The sequence below is a fragment of the Bos indicus genome, chromosome 3, assembly GCF_029378745.1.
Source record: "Bos indicus isolate NIAB-ARS_2022 breed Sahiwal x Tharparkar chromosome 3, NIAB-ARS_B.indTharparkar_mat_pri_1.0, whole genome shotgun sequence".
Taxonomy (NCBI): Eukaryota; Metazoa; Chordata; class Mammalia; order Artiodactyla; family Bovidae; genus Bos; species Bos indicus.
In genome coordinates, this window is record NC_091762.1 from 16913209 (window position 1) to 16928998 (window position 15790).

At 46.3% G+C, this 15790-nt stretch overlaps 2 protein-coding genes across 5 annotated transcripts; both read right to left on the reverse strand.

Annotated features, from left to right (window-relative positions):
• Positions 1-1123: 1123 nt before the first annotated feature.
• Positions 1124-10623, reverse strand: CHTOP (chromatin target of PRMT1). Of its 4 annotated transcripts, XM_019955174.2 has the most exons (7): positions 10330-10620; positions 9115-9196; positions 7650-7803; positions 6953-7036; positions 4965-5151; positions 4006-4143; positions 1124-2357 (listed from the first exon to the last, which is right to left on the reverse strand). In XM_019955174.2, exons 2-7 carry the CDS (start codon positions 9177-9179, stop codon positions 2152-2154), a joined length of 834 nt encoding a protein of 277 aa, XP_019810733.1. In that variant the 5' UTR covers positions 9180-9196; positions 10330-10620; the 3' UTR covers positions 1124-2151. The 4 variants fall into 4 exon arrangements, with proteins under 4 accessions (XP_019810733.1, XP_019810762.1, XP_019810751.1 ...); XM_019955203.2 differs by lacking the exon at positions 6953-7036 and having other exon boundaries at positions 4965-5148; positions 10330-10618; XM_019955192.2 differs by lacking the exon at positions 6953-7036 and having other exon boundaries at positions 10330-10618.
• A 1215-nt stretch (positions 10624-11838) lies between these two features.
• On the reverse strand, positions 11839-15500 carry S100A1 (S100 calcium binding protein A1). The gene is made up of 3 exons (XM_019955222.2): positions 15352-15500; positions 13313-13465; positions 11839-12141 (listed from the first exon to the last, which is right to left on the reverse strand). Exons 2-3 carry the CDS (start codon positions 13451-13453, stop codon positions 11998-12000), a joined length of 285 nt encoding a protein of 94 aa, XP_019810781.1. The 5' UTR covers positions 13454-13465; positions 15352-15500; the 3' UTR covers positions 11839-11997.
• Positions 15501-15790: the final 290 nt, after the last annotated feature.

Sequence of the window (15790 nt, forward strand, 5' to 3'; positions counted from 1 at the left end):
AGGGGGAGTGGTTAGAGGGATACAGAAGAGAAGGGGGCTTAAGCTACAGTGGTCACCTCATTGCCCAGCTTCACTGCGATCCACAGAGCAACCCCTCACCCCCAGGATGCCCCAGTGCCTCTTTCACCCCTTTTCTTACAGAAGATCTCAGTGGCTTACAGATGGGACCCAAGATACCAACTTAAAAATATCCTGAAGAACACATGCATGTTAGTCATCTTCTGCTAAGTTCAAAGTATTTGGGAAGGACAGTGGTAATGGACCTCAGAAATTCGGTCATACCAAACTGTGTGGCTGAAGAGGGTAAAGGGACCCACTCACCTTGCAGCTCCCGCCCTTTCTCCCAAGCATGTCCAGGAAGCCCTGGAAGTGAAGATCTCAAGGTGTAGCCTGCCCACTGCCAATCAGTACCTCTGCAACAAAAGTCTTGGGGGTCTACTTGGAGTCAGAGTTATAAGGAGCTATCTTTAAGATTAGCCTTGCCCACACAAACATATCTTTTACTCTTTACAATGTAAAGGTTATCAACGTATGTCTGGGCTGAAGACCTCCAGTCCCACGTTCCATTTAGTTGTAATATAGGAACTTCAAAACTGGGTCAGGTTGGTTATGTCAACATGACTCTCCCAACCCCATATGGTCTTTTCAAACTCTCCCATCTACCACTAGACTACTTGCTTCCCCACCTAGAGGTTAAATAGGTGAGGTCATATAGAAGGGATTCAAATTCAGGTCTTCCCAACCAAAATTTGCTTCCCAGTCTGCAACAACACACACAGTTTAGGGTACTAAGTAGCTCAATGTAACTGGTTTGATTGGAGGTGGTTAGTTTCTTCTTTTCCCTTAAACAGCACTGGGGAAAAGGGAAACCAGTCCTGGGAGTACCAGGTATTGCCTTCTGAGACTTTAATGCTTTTGAGCTTTCTATGCATCAAATGAGTTAGTACTTTACTTTGTACGGTTAATCTTGCCTTGGGGATTATTCAAAAGAGGGAAAATTGTTCACTTTCTGCCCCAAACTCACAACCTGAAGGACTCACAACTCTACAGGGGTAGAGTTGAAATATTGTTATAGTGGCCATAGCATTTCAAATAGCCCAACAAATAAAGAGAAAGTCCTGGCTGGATTTGAGAGAACAATTTCTTGTTATCATGAGCCAGAAACAAAAGATTCTACTGAAACTGAATAGTTGACAGACTATGGTTGAACTTTAACCTTCGTGGGGAGTTGAGAAGAGGGTCAACAAATGGAGAAGCCCAAGATTGGTCTGGGGTAAACAGAAGGACAACAGCACTTCAGCAAGGTTATCTTCTGACCCCTCCCACCAGGTATCTGTCATCCATTTTCAGCCCTTTCCCTTCTGAGGCATCTGCCAAACCAAAAGGCTTTCTCCTCTTTTGTAGGATGTTAAGCCAACCCCAAAACATCCCTTAGAGCATGATGCAAAACCAAGAGGGCAGGTTTATAAATCTCATTTCCTGGGTAGAAAGTGCACATATCCAACCCAGCACAATGGTTAAGTGGTACAAACGTACACGGTAATAACTTTAATTAAATCAGAGCTGCTAGCACGATTAACGTGTTTGGTAGCCCTGTAGCTATGTCAATGTTCCCAATTTACTAAAACATCAATGTGGCAGAATGCATTTATGAGCTCCAGATTTTCTGAACACTTTAGAGGCTTTTAAAAATAATGTAAAACAGAATTCTCTCTCAGAAACTTAGACGTTAAGGTGGAACGCTGGTGGGCTCTTTTTGGGACTTTTTCACGGGGGCACCAAAATGAACAGAGGAAATGTTAGACTGTCAAAGCATATGACAGATGAGGGGAGGCAGATGGGGGAAGAGGGTGTACTAGCCACAAGGCCAACACATTCATGTTCAAAGAAAAGTCTGGGTGAAGGAAACCCCTCCCCCCCAAATAACAAAACAAAACCAAACCCCAGTCAGAGGGGGAAAAAAAGGGTTTCATACAACATAGTATCAAAAAGTAAAAGGAACACACTAGATGCACAAACTGGTGGCAAGTCAGTCCAGAGCCTATTATGATAGGTCCTTTCAGTATCAGTCAGCTTTCTTCCCATCTGTTATCCTAAGTTATTTACAGATGTGTGACTTGAACAAGAGTCTTCCAGGAGGGTGGACAGGCTTCAGTCATTGGTTTCGGGATCTGTCTGAGCCATGTAGGCATCCAACTCAGCATCCAGGTGTCCTTTTGTTTTCGACATGTACGCATCCAACTGGTTGTCCAGCTGCTCCTTGGTCAGTACAGGGCGAGCAAGGGCACCTCTCCCTCGTCCACGGCCTCGGCCTCTGCCTCCAAAGCCCCCTCTTCCCCGACCTATCATACCCCGACCTGGCCCAAAGGAAAAAGAAGAGAACAGTTACAAGTATGTTTAATGGGTACAATGGTAAATGCCCCTCAGAGCAGCGGGGCCTAGCTGAGAAAGGCTGAAGGGCAGGGCAAAGAGGAGAAATCTGGAAAAACAGGAAACACACTGGGTAGAAAGCAACACATGGAAAGCACACATAATGAATCCCTTATTACATGCTCATCTCTAAATGCTAATTTTTTAAATTCTATCAAAGGGAAAATAACTGGTAATTAAAAATTTCTTAATCTCAAAATGGAGAAACTAAAAAATTTGAGACTCACTCTATGTTTATAATTAAAATGCAAATACATTATAGATAACTCCATTTAGTAAGATAGGGAGGAAGTAACAAGGGCACAGAGAAACCGGGATGTGAAGCTAGACAGTTTTCAAATTAAACTTTATTGGCGATCCTTCAGAAAAATTAGCTCATCTCTCCTCAAATTTATCAAACCTAAGGAGCTGGCTGATCCTATGTCAGGAGACTGAGGAGTTATTCTGACATAGGAACAATTAAGGGAGTTGGGAAAAAACACTTGGACTAGTTCCAGCCATTTGGATCTCCTGATTCTATTCACATTGTAACAATTACGGTTATCTGAGAGGTGGTTTCAATTCACTTAACAAAACATACCCAGCTTTCTGAAAAGCTACTTTAGACTCCTCCCCACAAAATCCTTGTGATGTCTCTCTCAGAAACCAAGTCAAGATAATTTGAACATGCTATTTCATCCTGAAACCCAAACTAGCTTGCAGTTCACTCAATAAGCCAAGCAACATATAATGTGAGAGAAGAAAATAAGCCCTCAAGTTATCAAATGTCCTTTCTCAACAGTTATTATCCCCTGGCTACTTCAAGGTCATAAATTATGGAAGACCCACCACACACTTTAAAAGGACCAAAGCAAATATACACAGGGGCTACAAGAATATACGTATTTTTTTCCTGGACAGGTGTTGTTGGGAGTTTTCCACTAAGCTCTAAGCCAGAAAACTCCCATGAGATTTGGTATTAACAACAGCAACACCATTAAAAATTCTTTTCCAATCTGGGCCATGAAGTCACAAGACAAGTATCACTAAGTCTGAAGGTAAGATTATCAACAAGAGTCAGTTAATTAACTGACACAATACCATCTTGCTTTTTCTACTGTGATGGAAAAATCTCTGGTTTTGCAGAGACCCAAACTCAGTCAATACCTATCTCCAAGTCTACCGTCTTTTTAACTCTGCTTTACTTTTGTTCATCCCCCTCTTCTCTATTATTAGACTCAAAGTGGGGTTTTGAGCTACGAGGTGGATTGTGTGGTGGTGGGGTAGGGACAAAAAAAGATAAAACCCTTAACTGACCATCTTGTCATTTTAATAATACACTTTAAATTTGCAAGAGCCTGAAAGAAGACTGCATATAATCTGGCTCTGTAACACATACCTCACTGTTCTTGGAAAACCCATGACAGACTTTCACACTACCAGCATGTGTATTTAGAATATAAGCCAGTTTCATAAAACAAACAAGACAAACAAATAAGCCTGCCTATGACTTGAAGCTGTGCAGAAAGGTGGCTCTGAGTTTTGAAGGGAGAGAAATAAGGGGAAGCTAGTCTCTGAAGTTGGTAGCTGACTAACCTCTACCACCGATTCCGCCACGACCCATAGCTCCACGCCCTAGGCCCCCTCTCCCAGGACCTCCACGACCTCGAACACCACCTCTTCTTAAGCCCATTCGGGGAGCTACGGCTCGTCCACCTCGGAGCAGGTTTTGACCTTGGAGAGGAGGCATACAATGTATATGCAGGTAAATCCAAGAGAGACAAAGTAGATTCTAACCAAAGGAAGGCGGTGAGGGTTAAATGAGAGTTAATTCAGTTAATTTTTAGGTTGGGTGGGGCAAGCTGCACACTGAGTATGAACAGATTAAGCTGCTCTTTATTCAATCAATTAAACAAGTCTGACCACAAATCCATTTTTGGAAGAAGTTGGCAGTTAAATAAATTAGTAAGTATACACATTAATAAGTATATATTGAATAATCACAGATAGGTGCCTAGCATCATGATAGATTTAAAAATAAATGATATGATTCCTGCTCTTAGCATATTTTTGCAGGGGACAAGAACTATACAGGGAACAGTATAACAGTGCCCAAAATGTTACATATATTTAAGAGCTATGGGTCAACTTGTCCTTTTTTTCCAGGTGTAACAGTGTTTCACTAGAATAGAACCAGGAACAGATGATTAGTTAAGATATAGGCCAAAAGACCCAGAAATTTCTTAATTTGACTTATTTCTAGAACTTGAACGTGCTCTGATTCAAGCAGCAGCAGGGTGTTTTAAGATGGAATGGAGATGACATGAATTACCTGTTGTTACGCAGGTCATAGCCTCTCACCATTGCACATTATCAGAAAAGGAATGGTATCGATAAAAGACATGCAGCACTATTAAAAATACGTGATTTCAAAAGTTATTAATTATATTAATACAAATTCAGGCTTAAAGATGTTAAACAAATGTGTCCATAGCAGCCCAAGAGAAAAGGGAAGGGGATGGGTCCCGAACAATTGTCAGGTACACAGCACTGACCTCGGAGCGACATCCCGCCCCTAAGCAGGGTTCTTGTGGCACGTCCCCCACGAAGTCCTCCTCTGGGCAAGCCTCTCTGGATAATGGGCAGGCCTCTTCCTCCGATTGCTCCCCTGGCCAAGGCCCCTATGGGTCGGCCTAACCGTGCCTGGATGTTACTCTTACCCAGGCGCTGCTTTAAGCTCTTCTGGAAGAAAAGGTGTTAGGGAATTGAGATCAAAAAAGCAATCCAATGGGATTTAGCAACTAAAAGTGCAGAGAAAAAGAAGCGAGATGTCTGTGTGGTGGGAAATAAACCTGCACTTGCTGTCAAGGATCCCAAACCAGAAGCAAGCCTTTGCCTCAGAACACAGTGTAAGAGAAGCAGAATTTTGATCCAGAGCTTCTAAGAAGCTTGAGTATGGTTCCATGAAATTGGCATCACCACAAATTATCTCACTAGTTTGGCTACAGAAGTCATATACCACTACTTGGAATGCAAGTTTTAATAAGTACACTATATTTCAAATCGTGGATTCTGCTGATTTTGCACCACCAGTTGACAATGATATGACTTGATTCATACCTGCCCAAGGACTACCACTCTCTTCAAAGGCTTACTCAAACACCATAGGAAGTTCATCACACTCTGGGCAAAATTTAAATTATAAGTTCATTTGAATTCTTGTGACATAAGAACAAGTTTGATTTCTCAGTCAAAGAGGCCAGTGTGTCCATTTTTCCTCTGAGTATCTATCTCCAGACGGTCCACTTTTTACCTTAAGATGTAAATAAACACAAAAAAGTCAAATCTCCTTTCCTTACATATTTTCAATAGTGATAATTCCATGTCTACCTTTGCAAACAGCTCCATTAAGTCAGTGTAATGACCTTTAATTTATAATAAACATATAACTCAAATATATGTCCATAAAAAACCAGCCAAACCTGCATTAGAATTGAGTTATAATCATAAAACTCAGGGTCACATGTGAGAACAAGGATATACCATACAGATTTTTCAATATATCTGTCCCTCAAAGAGAAACCATGAAAACAAGATCTCAGACAATTAAATTCCTTCAAAGGAATGGATGACTGTATCGCCTTGAACACCAAAGCCCTAGCAAACCTGTTCTCCTAAAAACACTAAGTCAATATGAATGAAAATAAATTATGTATCCTCAGGCTTCACATACAAGTTACTACAAATGATTTTCTCTGCAACCATATGCTGTGAATTATTATTAGCATGAGATTACAAACTGCTTATCAGAGGGATAGGCTCTGAATGACACGAGGTCAAGACTTCATTCTACAAGTCTGTTGTGCTTGGTCATTCCAAGTATATCCTCTCAAGATCTGTGCTTTAAGGGGAGCCTATATAGTACTTAGAAGTTCTTCTCCCTTCCCAGTCCTGCCTTGCCACCAACCCTATTCTCTACCTTAACAAGAAGCTCAAGTATGTCAGCTATGCCATCTAGTTTCCACTCTAGAGCTGTGCTTGCTATAGGCTAAGGTATCCACTAGCCACACGTGGCTATTACACACAAAAAAACTTAAAAAAGTAAAATAAAAAATTTAAGCCCCTCAATCACACTAGTCATATTTTCAGTGCTCAACAGTCACGTGGCTAATGGCTACTGTACTGGAGAGCACAGATATAGATAGAGCATTTCCATCATCACAGCAAGTTCTATGGGACACCACTGCTCTAGAGGCTACTTTCTGCACAGATTATATTTAAAGCTTGTTAAAATGTCCTTTGGAATAATATGTCAGACTTGTCTTCAGCAATTTTTAATATTTACTCTTAGAAAACAGTGGTGCCTTTTACTGCTTTCCTGAGTCAGGGATGAATGCAGCCACTCCAAGGCTTAAGGTAGCTGAAGCAGAAGGCCTTGTTTATTTTTGGTCAATGAGCCCAATGGTTCAGGATGGGGGTGGGAGTTATATTTAACTGCTGATTTTATGCACAGCCATGCAGTGCTTCCAATTAAAGTCCTTACAGTTGCATGGCACCGCCCTCCAGACGCCCAGCCACAGCTTGGACATATCCTTCCACAGCCACTGTCCGGACTTGCATAAAAAGTCTATGAATAATAAAGAGCAGGTTTTATTTCAGATCTGAATAGGATTATTTCTTAATGGAAATTTGAAAGCGAACCCACTAACTCTTAAATTACTCAGTGCTGTAGTTCTATTTTACTGACAAGACTTTAGGTGCTGTGGAGATGAGGGTCACCCTACTCTTTCCACTGTTTAGCACTGAAAACCTTTGACTAAGAGGCCTTTCAGATTCCCTGTACTAGGGAAGCAAGAATAAAGTCATTTCCCTAATTTGTAAATAATTTAATGGGGAATATAGGACTTTTGAAGATCATCTAAAACAGAAAACTAAAAATTCTTTGTGGAAAAGCCAGTCAATCTATTCTTACGGGCAAAGGATCAGAAAACAAGAGATTAATACTCATTGATAACATAGAAACAGGCCACATTGATGGCAAACTCCCTAAAAGAGAAAAACAACAAAAAGTTACTTATTGGTACCTGCCCAAATGGGAATCCTCTGAGCTTCTCTCTCCTCCAGAGAAGTTCAGCTTTTGCCCTGAGCCACCTCATAATTACCCATCATGTCCTGACAGCCTCAGTGGACTGCCTGACAGAGATCAGCTGCTTCTGGAGCATTATGACCCATGCTCTCACCTGCTTAAGTTTTAATGCTGCCTGGACAGAGGGTCTATTCTCCATCTGCTGGGCCAGTCTTCTGTTTCTGGCACTGGCTAGCTGCTGCTGTTGCTGCATCGAAGCCCGAATATTCACTGGCATCGGCTGTTTGTTCTTCAGCATATTAGTAAAGCTTCAAGGTCGAACAAAATGGATGTTTAAATAAAAGCTATTTACAAAACATTTATTGGCATTTTCATGGCTTGCTAGACCAGGAGCTCCAGATCCCACGAACTTAAAGTGGTACACTTAGATCAATGCTGATGTGGGTTCAAGACTCCTCTGCTTCCACAAACTTGCAAGAATCAGAAACTCAGAAATGCAGCTAAGTGTAGCACATTCAATCAAAAGTGATAACAAGGGCTCAGGTAACGGCTTTTAGAGGTGGAAAGCATGAAAAACACGCAATAAGCAGATATGATGACAAGAGACAGAAGATGTAGTTTCAAAGACGGACAAAGCAAGCCAAAACCTCAGGAGACCTGAGGGTGCTATTTTACGGGCAAATATACGGAAGGACAAGAGCACCTTCAAAGCCCATGAAAATGATATACCCACATAAATTATAAGAGCATATCACATTTTCGCATGTATTTGGTCACTTGTAATATGCAAATATAGAGAATCAGAGTAACACACCCTAAGAGATAAAGAGAAGTAAATATGCTTCAGAAAAGACAAACATAAGTAAATCATTTAGTGGCTAATACCAGCTTAATAAAGTCACTAGTCAAAGGCACTCAATGAACAAAGCTCTCAGACAGAAAGTGCCTTTAAATACTATAACTTTTTTTTGTATCAAATGATATATTTTTTCTGACTCCAAAGTATAACTTCTGAAAAGGTTAGTTCAATCATCTAAGAGCTTGTGAAGACACTCTTCTATTACTCCTGTCAAGTTAAGTTTAATGGGATGAAAGAGAACACTCAACTGTAAAAGAATTGAAAACAAAAACAAACTAAAGCAGAGTGGAAAGAAAGTGAAATGGAGCAAAGCAAGTGCCTCTTACAAGGCCCAAGAATGACATTCAAGGGCCTTTGGACATATTCTTAGCTTGCTACCTGCCTCTTACAGGCCAGACACAACACTGCTGGCCTTGGACTGGGCAGCAAGCCTACTGCAGCTAGGGTCATGCTACCGAGCTGCACCACCCCTGTATCAACGTAAAAATATGTGAAGAAAAGGGAGGGTGTGAGGAGTCTTTTTAAAATACATCCCACCAGATAAATATTTCAGATAGCATAATATAAAAATCTACTGATAAGGGGTTTTGAAACAACCGCCCAATTTGTTTTGTGTACCACATACGATGCAACTAAGAACAGAGGTCTGTAGCCTTCTGTTGGTATTTAGTTTAAAACAGACTTTTGTGCATTGGACCCCAGCGCCAATTTAAGTAATGTTTTCTTATGAACGAGCTGAAGTTGCTGTTGGCTGCCTCACCGCTCATTTAGAGACATCTTGGTGGTGCTTTTTAGCACAACTTTCGGCGCGGACTGTGCAGCCATCTTCAAATCCCGAGAATCTACAAAGGACAATGGGCAGAATGAGCAAACCAGAACGGCGACTATCTCATTTCAACAAGACCGAAAGACCCCAAAATGAATGAAAAGGCTTGTATTGATGACTATCAACAATCACACCAAAACTCATTTCAGGTACTGAAACAGAAGCTAGTTACTTCAAACTAATAAACTCCTGGGGCTTCCCAGATGGCGCAGTAGTACAGAATTCGCCTACCAATGCAGGAGACATGGGTTCTATCCCAGGGTATGGAAAATCTCCTGGAGTAGGAAAATAGCAACCCTCTCCAGTATTCTTGCCTGAAAAATTCCATGGACAGAGGAGCCTGGAGGGCTATAGTCTATGGGGTCGCCAAGAGTAGGACACGACTGAACACACACACTTTGAGTTTCAAGGCCGCAGGACAAAAAATATCTGCCCAAGCCTCCAAAATGGCAGACCCAAAGCAAGTGTTGTTAAGAGTCTGGTTTTTTACCAACAGCGGTCCTTCTCAACCTTGGCGGCAAGGAGCTTTAAAAAAACAAAACAAAAAGCACTCAGAAGCCTGGGCCCACACCATTTCAAGCACAATCTCTGATGGTGAAGTCTGGGGATGAGCCATTTATAGCAAGGGAAAATACGTCTACCTCGCTGCTTCTCACGTGCAGCTAAAACTGAGAACTACTGATCTAGAGAGATGACACAGGTATACCAATTTCGCAATCACGTTAGGGGCATTAGCAAGGGCCTGGCGACCTGGGGGAGGAAGGGAATAGGAAAGATTTCCTACACGAACATTCCCCTGGGCGTGCGCTCCCAGAGAGCGCGCCACAAAATTTAACCCTAAAGCCGCCATTACTTTCCAACTTTACTTGAAGTCGTGTAATCCTCCTTTCGTCTCAAACCTGTAAGGACCGCCGACGTAGCTCAACTCGCCAACGTTCCTTTTTCATCCCTATCAAATTCCGACCTTTTCCATCAATCCCGCGACGAGTTTTCCAGTTCGGGGTCTCCCCCGCCTCCCTCTTCTGGGCTCCGCCCCCTTCGGGGCCTCCGACTCCTCTATTTGCTTCCACATCCCACCAGCTCCTGTTCCGCGTCTGCCGGGCCCCTCCGTTCCCCCAAACTCCTGCCCTCCTCACCAAAGACACGTACCGAAGGAAACGGACGCCAGTGCTCCTCCCGGGGCTGCCACCACGGCTGCGGCAGGCGGGCCGGAGGCCGGCCGAACCTGAGTTGACGGTGGAGGGGCTCGGGTTAACTTGGTGGGCGGTTGGTTAGATGTGTTAAGCGGTAGATTGTTAAGTTAGTTCGTTGCTGCTGGCTGGTTGTCCGGTCGGCCGGTCCGCCTGCTCACCCGGCCTGCTCTTTCCTTCCTTTCACTACGCCGCTGCCGTCAACTCCCGCTCGGTGTGGAAAACAAAATGGCCGCCACGTCCAGGGCAGAATGGGACCGGCTAAAATGGCGTCGACGCAGCTACGTCAGACGTCAGATCCGCCGCACCCCTAGAGGGGCGGGAGAACTTGTGCCACGCCTGTGCGGGGATTAGGGCGGAGCCCTAGGGAGAAGGCGGGACTTTAGCAAAGGCCTTGTCCGTATTACACGCAGCGCCCCGCCCAGGGAAGGGCGTGGCCAAATGGTTTTGCTCTTGGGTTTTAAGGGGCTGCGGATGATTAAGTGATTTGCGTCTCTGGGGCTGATTTAATCTCTGTGAAAGAGTGGTCCGTATTTTCTCGCGCGTCCTTCTGCCCCTGAAACTAAGACAGAACAACTAAAATTCTTTAGGCGGATGTGCCTCGATCTTTCTTGCGGACCACTGGGCTCGAGGAGTTTGCACTCGGGTAGTTGCACTCCCCTTATTCACCCCGGGCCCGGGTCAGAGAATTGTAGATTATAGCAAAAGCCCCAACGGAGGCCGGGGGGGCCAGTGGTCAGAGCACACCTCTACTGGGTTCTGCGCCACTCACCACCGTCTGTCCGTATTTCCCTCTTCACTTCCCTCCCCAGCTTGGCCCGAATATTGTTAAATCCTTATTTTGTGGGGCCTTTACGTCTCCCCTCCCGTTTCCGTGTCCGCTCTCGCCGTTTTCCGTTCGTGTGGATTTTGATGCAGACCTATACGGGATTTTTATTATGCCTTGACACACAATAAAGGGCTCAAATATTTGAAGAATGAGTGAATGAACACATCTTCACCCTTGCCCCCAATATAAGCGCATCAGATCCTTTCATTTTCCTTCTTAGCATATATTTGTGAGTTTAATGTTTTGGTATCCTTACTGGGCTTTACCTATGTGACGTTGAGGGTTGTGTGTTGTTAGGCTCACTGCTGTGTCCCCAGCTCCCATACGATGTCTAGCACATGGTAGGTCTTAAGTAAATACTTGGAAGGTTGAAGGGAAATTCTGCCTTTATAGCTGAGACGCTGGTACACGTATTAGCTTCATACATCCTCCACTTCTAGCTGGAACCTTGAATCCCAGCCTTCCTGGGCCTTCAGCATTCCTTAAATAGGAAGATGCAACGGTCCCTTGACCTATCTCCAAAAAGATCTCTCCTCAAATAAGGCAAGTTGTGAGTGAGCAGCCTTCATTTCCCCACCTACTCTATACTGTCCACCTACTCTATGCTGTTACCAAAGGAGACAGACAGCAACGGGCGGCTGGTGAGACAGAAGCCTTTAATGAAAGAGGAGTTGCAGGCCTGGCCCACTATTCTTGCGCCCTTGTTGGTGGGGAGGGAAAAGTAAGGTGAGGGGAAGCAGGGTGAAGGAGCAGGCATGGCAGGGTGGAGGGGACGAGCGCTGCCGCGGGGCTGTCTCCTCAACTGTTCTCCCAGAAGAAGTTGTTGCACGCCACCGTGAGGGCAGCCACCAGCACCACATACTCCTGGAAGTCCACCTCTCCATCTCCGTTCTCATCCAGCTCCTTCATCACCTTGTCCACAGCGTCTGCATCCTTCTGGGCCTGTGGAGGGAGGAGATGGAGAGACAGGTATACAGGGAGATGAATAGCACTGAATCAGGGGCATGGGGGGAGGGGTGATTGGGGAGAAAAAGGCAGAGATGAGCAAGAGGAAAACTACTTATAATTATGGGACTCTTGTTTCCTTCCTCAAAACCAACGAAACATTTGTGGCTTCCGGTTGCCTACAGAATTAGCTCCCTAACAAGGCAGAATAATAAAAACAATTACCATATGTTGAGTGCCTACAATGTGACAAGTTCTGCACTAGGAGCTTTACAAGCATTCTCATTTAATTCTAGCACAATTAGAATGAAGTGGGTTTCATTATTCCCATTCTAGAGAAGAAACAAATTGACAGTTAGTGGTTAAAGAACATGCCCAAACTCACACAGCTAGAAAGTAATAGCATCAGAATTTGAACCCAGGTCTCATAAAATCTAAAAGCTGATACACTTTCTACTGGTTTCTTTTCTGCATCCTTCAGTTCAATCAAAACTACTGAACATATTCCATCTTCTTTCTCCCATCCTCTTGTTCAGATATTGTGCGTGTAAGGTTGCTTCAGTCGTGTCCAACTTTTTGTGACCCTCTGGACTGTAGCCTGTCAGGCTGCTCTGTCCATGGGATTCTCCAGGCAAGAATACTAGAGTGGGTTGCTGTGCCCTCCTCCAGGGGATCTTCCTGACCCAGGGGTGTCTCCTGTGGCTCCTGCATTGGAGCGGATTCTGAGACTGAGCCACCTGGGAACACTTCAGATACTGTACCTCCTCCTAAAATGTGTTTACTTACTCTAATAATCTTCCAGGGGCTTGAGTGCCACCTCTTTGGAGAGGTTCTCCCACTGCAGTTAGGTTAATATTCTCCCATAATCCTTTCTGACACCTCTGTTAAGGCCCTGGGTGCTTCCTGGTGATCAAGGTTTGCTTTCAAGTGTCAGTCTTTTCCTTCTAGGCTGTGTGTTTTGTTATTGATGCGTCTACACATCGCCTAGCCCTTAACAGGTGATCAGTAAATCAGGGCATTTTGACTTGAACCCAGAGGAGTGGGGGGCGGGGGGAGGGGTAGGAGACGGATGGTTGGGCTGAGCTGGGGTGGGGAGATGGCAGAGAGGAGCATACTTTGTTCCCCCATCCCTCCCCAACTCCACCCTGTACCCCCACCCTGTGCTCACATCCAGGAAGCCGGAGAGCTCCGTCTGCAGCAGCTCTTTCAGCTCCTTCTTGCTCAGCTTGTACTTGTCTCCCTCTTTGCCCGAGTGGGCGTGGAACACATTGATGAGAGTCTCCATCGCCGTCTCCAGCTCAGAGCCCATCTCGAAGCTTACCTACCCACGTCCCATCATGGAAGTGAGCTTGGACCATGCTTAGGGTACCTGGGGTTGGGGTAGGGTCCCACAGCTCAAAGAGCCATGAGATCGGATCCCCACCACAATTCATCTTTCCTGAGATTTTACACAAACAGAACTTCTAGACTCATTCTCTGAGCCCTTCAATCCATACCCTAGCCAGAAAGAGTCAGGGCTTTGGGCATGGAGGTGGAGCAGCTGGAGCTGGGCTCACTTTAGAGGCCTAGAGTGGACTCTGCTTGGCTCCTGGCTGCCTGGACAGACACTGAGGTGGGTGGGGCAGGCAGGCGGGGGTGGTCACAGGACCCAGTTTGGCTTCCTCTGGCTCTATTTTTACCCTTGGATTGCCTGCCTAGCACAGCCAAGCTCTGCTATTGGGGATGGTGGGCTGGGCTCCCTTCTATAACCTTGACTCTGTGGCCCACCATAAACAAGGAGTCAGCCTGGAGCCCTTGGTCAGCTTGGTGGAAAGGGTGGCAGTCCGAGTGGATGGTCCAAGATTCATGGGGAGGGAGCCTGAACATGTCACTTTGGCTTCCCTCCATTACCTCTAGTTTGGTTCCTCTTACTTCTCTGCAGAATCAGCCCTTCTACTGGGTAGTAGTGGGAAGGGAAAGAGGAATGTCTGAGCCTTTTCCCTGGAGCCAGGGCTCCCAAGGAAGGGGAGAAGATACCTGCGGGATCTTGTCTCTGCTGTTGGCCGCTCCTGTCCCCAGGCCAACTTGGGTGATATTAGGACAGTGGCAGCAGGGAGGATGGGGCTGGGATGTGTTTGGGGAGATAAAGGCTGAATGCATGAGATCTTCTAAATCCAAGGGGCTGGGAGAGAGGAGGGGAAAATGGAGGGGTCTGTTGAAGAGAGGGGACTACCAAGGCCTCTTTCCCTTGGCCTTGGGACAGTTGGCCCCTCCACAGCCTCCGGGGGCAGCTCAGGTATCTCAGATCAGGTATCCCCATCCTTCCCCAGGCCTGAGGGGTCAGACAATGGGCTCTGATCAGATGACATCCTAGCTCTTCAATGGAGCCCTTGTATGTGTCACCTGAACTCCGGACATGAGAAGCGGTTGTCACAGAAACCTGGGGGAGATGGAACCCAAGCTGGGGCTGATAGAGGGGATAAGGAGGAAGAGGGAGGGGTGCTCATGGCTCAGTTACCAGCCCCATCCAGGAAGGGCACCTAGAGGGTGCCTGGAGACCTCGAGCAGCCTGGGATTTTGCGTAGGGGCCATTTTGAAAGGACTTTGGCAGGGAGGGGGTAGACAGAAAAACAAAGGGAAAGAACGAGAGGAAAGAGGAGCCGAGGTATGGGACAAGAAAGAGGAGGAGGAGAAAGGGAGGTCATATGAAGGGAGGGTGGGAGTGGGTAGAGTTCCCTAGTGCCCCCTCTTCCTGGTATCACATGGTCCATGCTCTCGGAGGGAACCTGGGCAAGGCTGGGTGGGGTGGCAGATACACAAAGGCTGCTGGTGGGTGGGTGTGCAGAAGGAGCAGTTCCATCTGCTTTCTTATTCTTATGCCACTGGAAGCAAGGCAAGAGCTGGTTCTCCTCTCCAGCACCTGGGAGAGGGAGGGAGCTTTGTGGGGGCTCTTGAGGGCTGTGTGGTAGGAGGGCCGGGTCTCCTGGAAGCTCAGTGGCTGGGATTCCCACTGGCTTCCTCACCCGCCAAGCTCCCAGATTTCCCTCTGACCTTCAGTTGCCTCCCCCCAGCACCTTCCAAACAATGTCTCCCCCAAATCCCAAACTCCTCTCAGACCCTCAGGGCACTGCAGTGCCATCCGCCTCAGTCTCCTGGAACCCTGCTGAAGCCCCCTCTTCCCCAGGCTGGCCAGGGCAGGGAGCAGGGCAGATGGGGCAGGATACTCACTGTCAGCCTGGGAGCAGGTTCTGGACAGGCAGACGAGGCTGCAAATGTGGCTCCTGGAGCTGTGCAGGAAGACCTGTCTTCAGCTGTCCTTCCCCTGCGACGCCCCCTCCGCACCGGCTCCACCCCTTCACAGACAGACACCCAGTGGGGCGAGGGGCCAGGAGTGGACAGAGGCGCCCTCTGTCTCCTGGGCTGAAACAGGCTGCCCTGTGTCCTCTTCTCCAGCCTTGGATGCCACCCCCACGCAGGGGCCCCAAATGGCAGGGCCCAGGAGGAAGGGAGGTGGGAAAGGTCCTGGGAAGAAGGAACACTGAGAGGCCTTCTGGACTCTTCCTCCCATGCTCCACCCTCCCCTCCCAGTAATAATGGGTGTGCAGCCGGGCAGAGAGGAGGTGTGTGCACCTGACTGAGGGGGCTCATCTTGGAGGGGACTCCTCGG

Coding starts and splice junctions, on each gene's coding strand:
- CHTOP (XM_019955174.2), bottom strand. CDS start 9,179: ATGGCTGCACAGTCCGCGCCGAAAGTTGTGCTAAAAAGCACCACCAAG. Junction 7,804..9,114: donor AAGATGTCTCTAAATGAGCG/GTGAGGCAGCCA, acceptor TCGACCTTGAAG/CTTTACTAATATGCTGAAGA. Junction 7,037..7,649: donor CAGCATTAAAACTTAAGCAG/GTGAGAGCATGG, acceptor TATTATTCATAG/ACTTTTTATGCAAGTCCGGA.
- S100A1 (XM_019955222.2), bottom strand. CDS start 13,453: ATGGGCTCTGAGCTGGAGACGGCGATGGAGACTCTCATCAATGTGTTC. Junction 12,142..13,312: donor AGCTCTCCGGCTTCCTGGAT/GTGAGCACAGGG, acceptor CTCCCTCCACAG/GCCCAGAAGGATGCAGACGC.